Genomic DNA, 10876 nt, shown 5'->3' with positions numbered 1-10876 from the left:
TCATTTGTAGTAAATATACATATTTATTAATATCACTGAGAGATTTGCTTCTCTCTGGTGTAATGACAATTAAGACATTTTTTCCATTATCATCTATGTATTAAACATTGTTACAGGTCTTTCCGGTACACACATTCTATTTGAGATGATGTGTTTATCCTGCAACAGCAGGTGGATAAAGGGTCACGGTCGGTTTCACGATTTAAATGGACCAAAGATGTGATCAGGACAACTCTATGTGGGAATGCTACAGGAGTGTAAGTTACTTGGTCATATATATCAACTCGAACACTAGAATGATATCTAGAATCTGCCAAAGGATTATAATATCTGATCTACAACTACCCACGGGAATAGAATTTAAAATCAAAAACATAAAAGTCTCAGCCAGGAAGGTGGGATAATGTTCCTTAAACAAAAAATTAAATTGTTTTTTACTTCCTACTTACATAAATAAATAAGTACATGAAATATTTTGTTAGTTTTGTCTTTTATATAAAAAAAAAAGTTTATAAAAGAATATGCAATTGTTAACATAGTGTTAAAAGTTATTTCATATAGCGACACTTATATAGAAACAGAAAGGCAGATGTCGTGAGTAATGTCGTTCTTAACTTTGGTATAGAGAGAAATTTCAAAGACTTGCAACAACTGAGCCCGATTTCCCATCAATATTTACTGCTCCCAAATGCTACCCTGCCATTTACATAATGGTTGAGCATGATTACGATTCAACTTTTACATCAACTATTCTACCTTGCCCAAGAGCTAACTTGCTACTTGCTTAATTGCAGGGAAATATAAGAAACAAGATGCCATTTCTGTGGTCTGAGCAAATTCGTAACTTGAGCACATCTTGATCACAAATTGAAATAGCTGGAGCTAGTTTGTAGCAACACAAGACGAGGGTACAATGCACTAAATATGTATATATGTACAAGGCAAATTAAATAATGACAATGAGTATGCGATACACAAATGAAAAATGAACTAAACGTTTAAAAACAGAATACATATGACCCCAACAAACCAACTACTCTGTCCCTTAAAGGCAGCATCTCGTATTGTGCACCATTAATTGTCTCTCTTCAATAGGGTTTTGCATGACAAATGCAAGCTGACCAAAAAGTTATCAATTTTGATGCTTGACCACTACCATCAATGTCACATTAAGACAATGTAATTTCATATCTGGTATCAAGAACTCGAACCATTTCACAAAACTTTTATATCAATCAAAAGGCAATAAATTTTGACAATTCACATCAAAAAAAAAAAAAAAAAAAAACAGGCTCAGTATAGACGTCTGAAGACCAAGTCATGCTTCATATATTTTTGTACAGGACGGCGCCAAATGACGCAAATGAAGAAAACCACAGCATGAGAACTTGGGTGGTCTTAAAGATATTTCTGTGTTTCTTTCAGGATGATACTTTTGAGGTACACTGTGAGGGAGATGCAATGTGCCGCTCCAGGATAGAAATTTGTCAAAAACCAAAGGATATCCTTGACCACCTTGTGTGCATGCAAACCTCTACGTAGTTCATATCTTGTCCTCATCTAATTCCAATTGTCATGCATATCTATTGGACTACATTTAAAAACAATGATTAAACCTCAATACTTTGAACTATGCAAATTTGAATTTTAAGCTATCACATTTATTTAATCATCTTGTTTTCTATTGTTTGGGGGGCGGAGGGAAGAACAAAATGAGATGATTTTGCTACAATTTATGTCAAACTCCTCAAAATTTAATAATTCTATATGTGAAGACTAAAAAAACAGTGCATAGCTTGTTTCACCTTCTACATCATTCCACCTCCATGCTCCCTACCTGAGTGGACTTAGCCTCAAACCGATAGAAGTAATGTAACCTTTGAAGTATGAATCAGAGAAAACAAAACAGCAGGAGCTTTTCTTTGTGTTTTCACACACCAAATAATCATGATTACTTCACTGCTACAATCCCCGAATGCCAAAGAGATTTCTTTTAGCTTTGTGTTTTAATCTCTCTGCTGTTCTCTTGCGTGCACATTCCTTGCATAGTTTGCATGTTTACACCTTAAACAGTTTCTTCAGATCAAGTATTATGACAGAGATATATATACCCTGCATGAGTTGGAATATCAGCTAGGTCAGAGTAGCTTGTATTATAATCTGGCTATATCAATTTTTTGTTAATGCACGCTGCTGAGTTTTCAAGGTTGTAGTGGGGAGGGGGCAGCGAAAAGCATGCAATCGTGTGGATACTGAAAGAATTGATTATGAGAACTCTCGTGTCCGTTGCTACTTCTGCTTCCGATCAGTCCCGTTATCACACTTTTGAAGCGGGCACAGAGGCGAGTCAATACACAAGGGATCTCTACAGGTTACTCGTGCATTTCTGTAGCTTGAGACAGGAAGAAAGGTGAAGCATCCAGAAAGTCCTATCTCCAGTGGAAGCAAAGGAAAGTGAAGAGTGGAATAAATGGTCCCCAAAAGCTGCCCAGCAGTTTTCTTTCTTTTTCTTTTTTCCTTAATACTTGTGTGATCCACCTGTAAGAAGTGTAGAAGCAAATGAGAACAGTATAAATAAACTGTAGAATCTTCATTTCTATTATGTATTTATTACTACTTTTTTTCTTGGGGGGGAGGGGGACATTTTTTGAAACGATAGTATCAGTACTGACTGCTTTCGTAACTTCTGATGCGGTAATGATGGCTTGGCCTCACAGGTCTCACACTGACCTGCAAACAAAATTTCACTAAATTTTTTTGTGGCAATGAAATCAAGGAGGAAAAAAAAATAGACATTGCATCAGCTTTTCGCCATGTTTCAATAACCTACCAAGGTAGAGCGGAGGGACTGAGGCTGCTAAATAATACCCCAAAAAAATTGTTTATTTTGCAATTAAAAACAAACAAACACACAAACCAATGCAAGAGAGCGTTGTGCACCATCACCTGAGGTGATGCAGTTGCAACCATTAATATTACTCTTCAGTGAAAACAAAAGTGGAGCTTTAACATTCCACGGTTTTCTCATCTTTGCTATTTTTAAAGATTTCAATGACATTTCTACTATTCTGTCTGTATGGTTTGAGCCTATTCATTAAATCAACGTTGTGGGTGGATTTAAACTTTCAAGTTGTCGGGTTTGAATTGATGAAAAGAAAAAAAAATGACCAACTAACTATTCCTAGCTACATCCTTTAAAGACTACCAAAGTGGTAAAACAACAAAACTTGAGTTATGGCACATTTCTTAATCCAGGGATGCAGCTTTCTTTCTTTTTTATTTATTTACTTTCTATTTTCTACTACAAGACTGAGTGAGGTATGTACCATAAAAGGCTTGTCTGTGGTCCCCCATCCGTGGCCCGAGGCTCACACCTCCTCCGACTGAAGGCCACCAGACTGGGCTTGCTGCTGCATCTGTTTCTGCATCTGGGCCAGCATCTCTTGCATCCGTCGCAGCTGGAAAGAGAAAACACGGACATGCACATAATCAGATTGGGGCAAAAATTTCAGACAATAGCCATATAATGCTGGTGTGAGATGTATTAAGCAAATAATCATCGACTGGGAGGGCGATGGTTACAATCCAACATTGCCAAGGTGATCCACGAGGTGTCTATCAGGCTGAGCCGAAGGCGAGGGCTGATAGACACGTCAAGGATCACTGAGGCGATATTAGATTGTATCCATTGCCCGAGAAATAGGAGATGATTATTTGCTTTATATCCCACATCGCTTTACAAACTTGAGATTTGATAAAAATGTATTCCATCTACCACGCAGATTTTTATTTTATAATCGTGCTGAATGTTTACAACACAGGTGGTTGTTCCGTAAAACCATGGTCCGTGGCACGGCGGCAGTTGAATGAACGAGAGTAACATTAGATCTAAAAGACGATAACAAGTGATACTGATGTATCGATAACTGTGCGATGTGCACGGATGTGTGCCATTAGAACTTGCGAGCATCCCACATGGCCGATAGATGTGAGTGATACCTTTAGAGATTTCAATCGCAGGTATGTAAAAAGTGCTAACAAAAAAGATAATCACATGTGACCTGTAGTTCCACTGCACACTGTCGCTGTCAGCCATGTAATTTTGTATGAACAAAAATGGATATCGCATGGCTGACATCACCAATTTCCATTGACTCCCATGCTAAACTCATGATTGTGTGTGCCATGCACACTCAACAGTTACAAGTGTATTTACAACTGCGCATTTTGTCACTCGTTTTACTTCAAACAACTTCGACCGATTGGTTTCAATTCACGTAAGTAGTACTGTACACGACTGAACCGACTGTGACAGTGTTACTCATTTGCCTTTTGTGAAAATGGTTGCCATTTCTGTGCTTATTTCAAGAATCTGTGTGGACCACATCTGCTGACGTTCAAGGTGTTGTATAAAACAAATAGTGTATGGTCTTTACTCATGCAAAGGAACAAGATTTTGCACTTGGTGAAAGATGAGGTGCTCTATTCAACTCGGCTTTGCCTCATTGAATAGAGCACCTCTATCTTTCACCTCATGCGAAGTCTTTACAATCCCACTTGTGACCATTCACTATTTGTATACAATCTTACCTCAGCCTCCTTCTCTTGAAGCATCCTGTCCTTCTCACTGGCTGGCTCCTCAGTAGCCATTCCACCTCTCTTCCTGCTCACATCAATACACAGAGAGAGACAAGGACTCAGTGAGGTGGGTCATATTTGTGTGTGCATACTGCGAAAGCTGGTATTTTTTGCAGACATATATTTTTGCAAATGAGGAGGTCACAAACATTTCCATGAGATGTTGTTTTTGCGATTTGACACCGAGGCTATCGTAAGCGCACTAATGCCTGTCCGTTCACTCCACCACTTTAACTGTACATGTACTTACACTATAGTATACGACTGAGTGCACAAACATGCTAGTACATACCCTAGTGATTGCGACTAGACTGGGAGAAAAAATACATGGCCATGCACGCCCTTATTCACGGTGCATTAGTATACCTGGCTGTGGTGATATTTTCAAATGTTAAATTCGTGGCCCAACAGTGATTCCCAAAATATGCAAAATAAACCCTCTCAAAATAACATCTTTTACAGCGTGTACAAAGAACTATAGGGAGAGCGAGCGAGCAAGCGAGAGAAAATATAAAGAGGAATTCCACAATACATAATTTCTCAATGAAAGATACACAGTCCTTAGACTTGCTACTGATAAATCATGAGAAGGGCAAGATCATTTTCCCCCGACTTCAGAAAGAGGTTAGTGTTTCATTACTAAGACAAAGCTTGAAAAATGGAAATACATTGAATTCTCATTCCATTTATTGTACATCAATGTCCATTTTCATATCCAGCAAAGAAGGCACACGGATTTGTCCAAAACTTTAAAAAAGTTCACAACTTTTGTACAAATTGTACAGTTTTCCTGAAACTTCACTGCTGTGCATTAAATCATATTTCTCCATTCACTGGATCCCAACGATATATTTGGAGTAAATTCTACTTTAAAGGAATGGTACAGTATTGGTGGAGATGAGAATTTGGCTTTTAACTTTTTGTGAGGTACCAAGAAAACACTTATGAAATAGTACAGAGCATATCATTTTAAGAGGAATTCAAAGTTTATTTGATGAAAATCAGGGTTTGGAATCACTGAAACATCCAGAAACAAAGTAAAACAAAGCGATCGTAATAAAGTGTGGGTCCCACACTTATTAGAATCACTCTGTTTTGGATATCTCAGCCATTTCAAAACCAATTTTCATCAAATAAATGTTGAATTCCTCATGGAATTACATGCTCTTTCATATTTCATAAGAGGTTTCTCATTATCTCACCAAAAAATGTTAGAAACCTGAAATCAGGTCTCAACCAAAACTATATGATCCCTTTAAACTGAGTCACAGATGTCCATCTAAATGTCACAAGACAATAATCATCACAGAGAACTCACGCTGCCTTCTTGGGTGCACCTCCACTCTTTGCTAACCTCTCAGACCGGAAGGCTTCGTAGTGGACTTCGTGTGTCACATCCTTCAAGTCCTCCATGTAGGCACTGTAGTCAAACAGAGAGAGAAACACAACAATGTTTAGCCAAACACAAGGTCTATATAATGTAATTAATTTGTAGTTACTATGGTAACCAACATAATGTGCCTTCTTTACAAGTACTCATAATTTATCATGTGCACAAGCAGATTAAATTTCACAATTTTCCTGGATATTTGCTAATTGCTGTATAGTTACCAGTCTTACTAGTCCTGATATCGTGAACGTAAATCCCGGATATATCTTGAGCAGAAACATGGAGAAAAACAGATGTATTCTCACAACAACAAAGAAATTGAGTATCATTCTCACTAACAAGAACACAAACATACACCCATATTGAAAAACAACAGCAACAACAACCCTGTTTTTTTATGCAGGCTCTTCAACAGAGAAAGAAGTGTCACAAAATACACACAGTACATTTTACCATCCCGTAAGCAATATTACAGTTCCAAAATGATGAAAACTAAATAATTCACTGATAATCACATGGCAAAACCCATCCCAGTATTTTCATGATGTCAACAGCTTTAGGGGATTTTTTTTTTCTTAATGTATCAATCACTTCCCCAAACCTCTACAAATTTCTTTAAAGAAAGGTTTCTCTCTAAGATACAATGCACATTCATTTCCAAACAAGTTGAAGATTCTGATCGCAAAATAGGTTACGGACTATTTTGTAACATTTTCCAGCACATCAATCATCACATAGAAGAAAATAAAACCTTTCCAGTGATATGTCATTTGTTACCTATCAAGGAATATTCTTGAAGTTGTAATAAAAAATATCCCATATTTTCCTATTATTTTCATTGTTTTTAGCACATTCAATCATTAACTTCTCAAATTAAAGGGATGGTACAGTATTGGTGGAGATGAGAATTGGCCTTTTAACTTTTTGCGAGATACCACAAAAACACTTATGATATAGTACAGAGCATACCATTTTAAGTGGAATTCAAAATTAAAAAAAACAAAGTAAAACAAAGCGATCATAATAAAGTTTGGGTATCACACTTTATTAGTACCGCTCTTTTTTTGATATCTTTGCCATTTCAAAACCAATTTTCATCAAATAAACGTTGAATTCCTCATAGAATTACATGCTCTTTCATATTTCATAAGAGGTTTCTCATTATCTCACCAAAAAATATTAGAAACCTGAAATTAGGTCTCAACCAAAACTGTACGCTCCCTTTAACATGACAGGAGTTAATTTGTTTTGCAATTCAACTCTTCAGTTGCATTATGTTAAGCATGGCTGCAACAAAGGTTAAAAGAAAGCAAACTTACATGAGCACGCTCCTGAGCTTGATGAAGTCACAGTGATCTGGATTCTCAACTATTCCTATTATTTTCATTGTTTTTAGTACATTCAATCATTAACATCTCAAATTAACATGAAAGCAGTTATCTTGTTTTGCAATCAAACTCTTCAGTATTCCTATTATTTTCATTGTTTTTAGTACATTCAATCATTAACATCTCAAATTAACATGAAAGCAGTTATCTTGTTTTGCAATCAAACTCTTCAGTTGCATAATGTTACGCATGGCTGCAGCAAAAGTTAAAAGAAAGCAAACTTACATGAGCATGCTCCTGAGCTTGATGAAGTCACAGTGATCTGGATTCTCAACTAAATGGTATCAAAAAGAAAACAAAGGTCACCAAATCAATTGCTGGCTCCGAGTACCATGTGACATTCTCTGCTTAAAGGGGATGGCTAGTAACTGATCAGTGGGAATCAGTGGGAATGCTGGGTGATGATTGTTCCAATCCTTGTGGGATTCATTTAAGAGTACATTATATGTCTTTTGTTGTGTGAAAATTATTTGCTTCAGAATGGTCTCATATTCAAGTAATGTGCAGTTTAATGTTTCCAGGTTAGCATGCCTGTACAGTGACGGGGCGATTAAACTGCACACTACTTAAATATGAGACCATTCTGAAGCTTCACACAACAATAGATATATAATGTACTCTTCAATGAATCCCACAAGGATTGGAACAATCATCTCCAGCATTCCCACTGATAAGTTACTAGCCACCCCCTTTAAACCATAATTCCACATCATGCTAAAATAGACTTCAATACATAATCAGACAAACAAAATGATTAAAGCTTCTTCAAATTTAGATATCAAGTAAGAAAGTTATGAAATATAAGGTTATATACATTGTACAAGTGCATGTTTTTTTTTTTTTTTATACATGCAAATTAGAAGAGGATATGTCATCACATTACAATTTTCCCTTTGGTTTTAAACACACAGACACACACACACACACAAATCATGTTTAGGGCCAATAATTTTGCAACTCCACTACCTCTCCTCTCAGAGGTCCTTATTCATAGGTTTCTTTTTGACTACTGCTGTAATGTGATCAAAAGAATACAACAATGTTGTATGTCATGTCAAAAAGACAATTCAGCAAAGATTTCTGCAATGGTCAAAAGGAACTTGTGGTGGTGACATTATCACATCCTCCAATAGACCGATTTGGGTTCGTTGAGGGCAGCAGGCAAGTTGCGGTTACAGGACGCAGCCATTAGCTCTAGCTGCGGTGTCCCCACCTACCCCCCCCCCCCTCCCCCAGGCAAACATGTTTATCGCGCACTTGTAGCAGGAGTACGCGCACTTGTTACAAAGGTTCGCGCATTAAGCAAGCGTTCGCGCACTCAGACACCTGTTGGCTAAAACAACCATGCAACAGTTTTTCATTTCCGTGCACGTGCATCATTTGCTAATGTAGGGAGAGGGGTGGGGGAGTGGGGTAGGCATGAACACCGCAGTAATGGCGCTGCCCATGCCGATAATACACAAATCGCCTCGTAGAATCGGTCTATAGGCATACATGGCTGTTCCTGATACTGGTTTGCAAAACTATGATGGTAAAATTTCATACATGTCTTACCTCAGATTTTAATGAAATCACTTTATCATTTTCTTTTATATTTCACTTTATCTATTACAGTTAACTTGAAAGAGATGTGGAATTGCACTTAAACAATATTCACAAACAAATACTAAAACTAAGCCATTTTACACAGAATTTCTTTTTTTTATCATGACTGAAAAGTCCTGTCCCTATAGGTATCCACTCCCATTAGATTTATATAGGTCTGATAGATGAATGCACTCCCAAATCTTTGCAGCTAGCTGAGTTACACCTTTAACACAGAACTAACCATGCAAATAGAACTTTGTTTCCTGGTTGGCGGGAGCACTTCCATGCTTCTGATAATGACCACTGATTATCACAGTGCAATTCTTGAAATTAGAGTACAAGGTTTTAATAGGTGCACAATTCATTTCACTTCTTTCTCAAGTGATACAAAACTACATTAAAAAAAGCATGCACAGCGTACTAGGTGCACAATTCATTTCACTTCTTTCTCAAGTGATACAAAACTACATTAAAAAAAGCATGCACAGCGTACTATCAGGAATACAATATATATAATGGGTTTCACATTACCCCCACTGATGAGTGTTATATCACATGAAAGAAAAGTGCAACACCTACTTTCATTCCGAGCACTGCACATGCCATCTGTTTAGAGAGTCTAAGTTTTACGAATTGAGACTTCACAACAATTTCGCGAGTGGTTAAATTCACGATCATTGAGTGCAGTAATGAACGGACAAATGTATGTGTGCATGTCACATTTAAGTCGGGATCGGGGTAAATATCTTTGCATGTTGTTAAATTTGTGAACAGCACTTGACTTGCAAGAAAAAAAAAAGCACCTCGCACAACATATGGTATATAGTGTTAACAGGAGAAAACATTAAAACTGAAAATGCTGAAGTAAGATACTTGTTGCAATAGCATGTATTAACAACCTATTGAAAAGGAAAGTGGCAATGGCAAGTTGAAAAAATTTCAAGGAACAAATATATACAAACAACAGACAGTTCAGGCGCACATTCTGAGCATGTTGTGGTATACATTGACGGTCATGTAAAACAGAATGAGCAAGGCTTACCCTCAACGACTCCCCATGGGTACAGACGACCTCTGACCTTTCTACCTTTGACCTCAATCAGCTGGCTCGACCCACAGACAGCAAATGGTACACTTGCCTGTGAAAAAGAAACTGCCTTCATGAAAAAAACTGTGTAGTCCTGCCTTCCCATACTTTCTGTGCACAATGTAATTTCACATTCACTATGAACAACATTTTCTTGAATTCTCCCCCCCCCCCCCCCCATGAGTGGTATCAATCATTAAAACTTGACTTTGAGGTTAGCTTCCATTTCTATTTCTTAGAAAAGCAGATATACATTTTTCTTTCATATTTCCCAACAGACATGTCAAATGACTACCCTACTGCCTATGATTTCTGTCACACAAAGTCACCACATAATGAAAAGTTTATGGCCTTGATTTGGTGTACTATATGAAAAAGATTAGTGAATTCTACCAAAGGCATAGGACAGAGTGAAAAGTCATTATTGTACTCAGCCGAAATAAAACTAATTGCTTTCCCTTTCAAGAGTTTGTGAATTCTACAATGGATTACAGGCAATGCCTCTTGATCGAGACAAATGTTCGGTGTTCAAAGAGAGTCCTCTTTATGAGGAGTCCACAGTACTCTTATCTCAGACATCACATGGATTTGAACACTTTGTAAAAGAAATAAAAAATTTGAATTAAAAAACAGCGAGATGCCATTTTTTTTTTTAAGTACGGTCATTACCAAATAGAGAGAAAATTAAATCCTTTCAATAATAACCCACCAGTTACATAAGAATACTTTTGAAGATCTTATCAAAATTATCACACATAGTTTAAATCATTTTCTTTGTTTTGATCA

General features: G+C 37.1%; 1 protein-coding gene across 2 annotated transcripts in view; it reads right to left on the bottom strand.

The window, feature by feature from the left end:
- The window catches only part of LOC140228046 (septin-2B-like), a 28671-nt gene continuing 17795 nt past the window's right edge, over positions 1–10876 (bottom strand). For both annotated transcript variants that reach the window (XM_072308446.1, XM_072308445.1), the window contains 6 exons: positions 10046–10142; positions 7642–7690; positions 5957–6058; positions 4591–4663; positions 3327–3458; positions 1–2538 (listed from right to left, as the gene is read on the bottom strand). In XM_072308446.1, coding sequence (XP_072164547.1) covers positions 3369–3458; positions 4591–4663; positions 5957–6058; positions 7642–7690; positions 10046–10142 — 411 coding nt within the window. In that variant the 3' untranslated portion in view covers positions 1–2538; positions 3327–3368. The remainder of the gene's footprint in view (positions 2539–3326; positions 3459–4590; positions 4664–5956; positions 6059–7641; positions 7691–10045; positions 10143–10876) is intronic.

This window comes from Diadema setosum, chromosome 4, assembly GCF_964275005.1.
Source record: "Diadema setosum chromosome 4, eeDiaSeto1, whole genome shotgun sequence".
Taxonomy (NCBI): Eukaryota; Metazoa; Echinodermata; class Echinoidea; order Diadematoida; family Diadematidae; genus Diadema; species Diadema setosum.
This window is presented reverse-complemented; position numbering and strand designations above follow the sequence as displayed.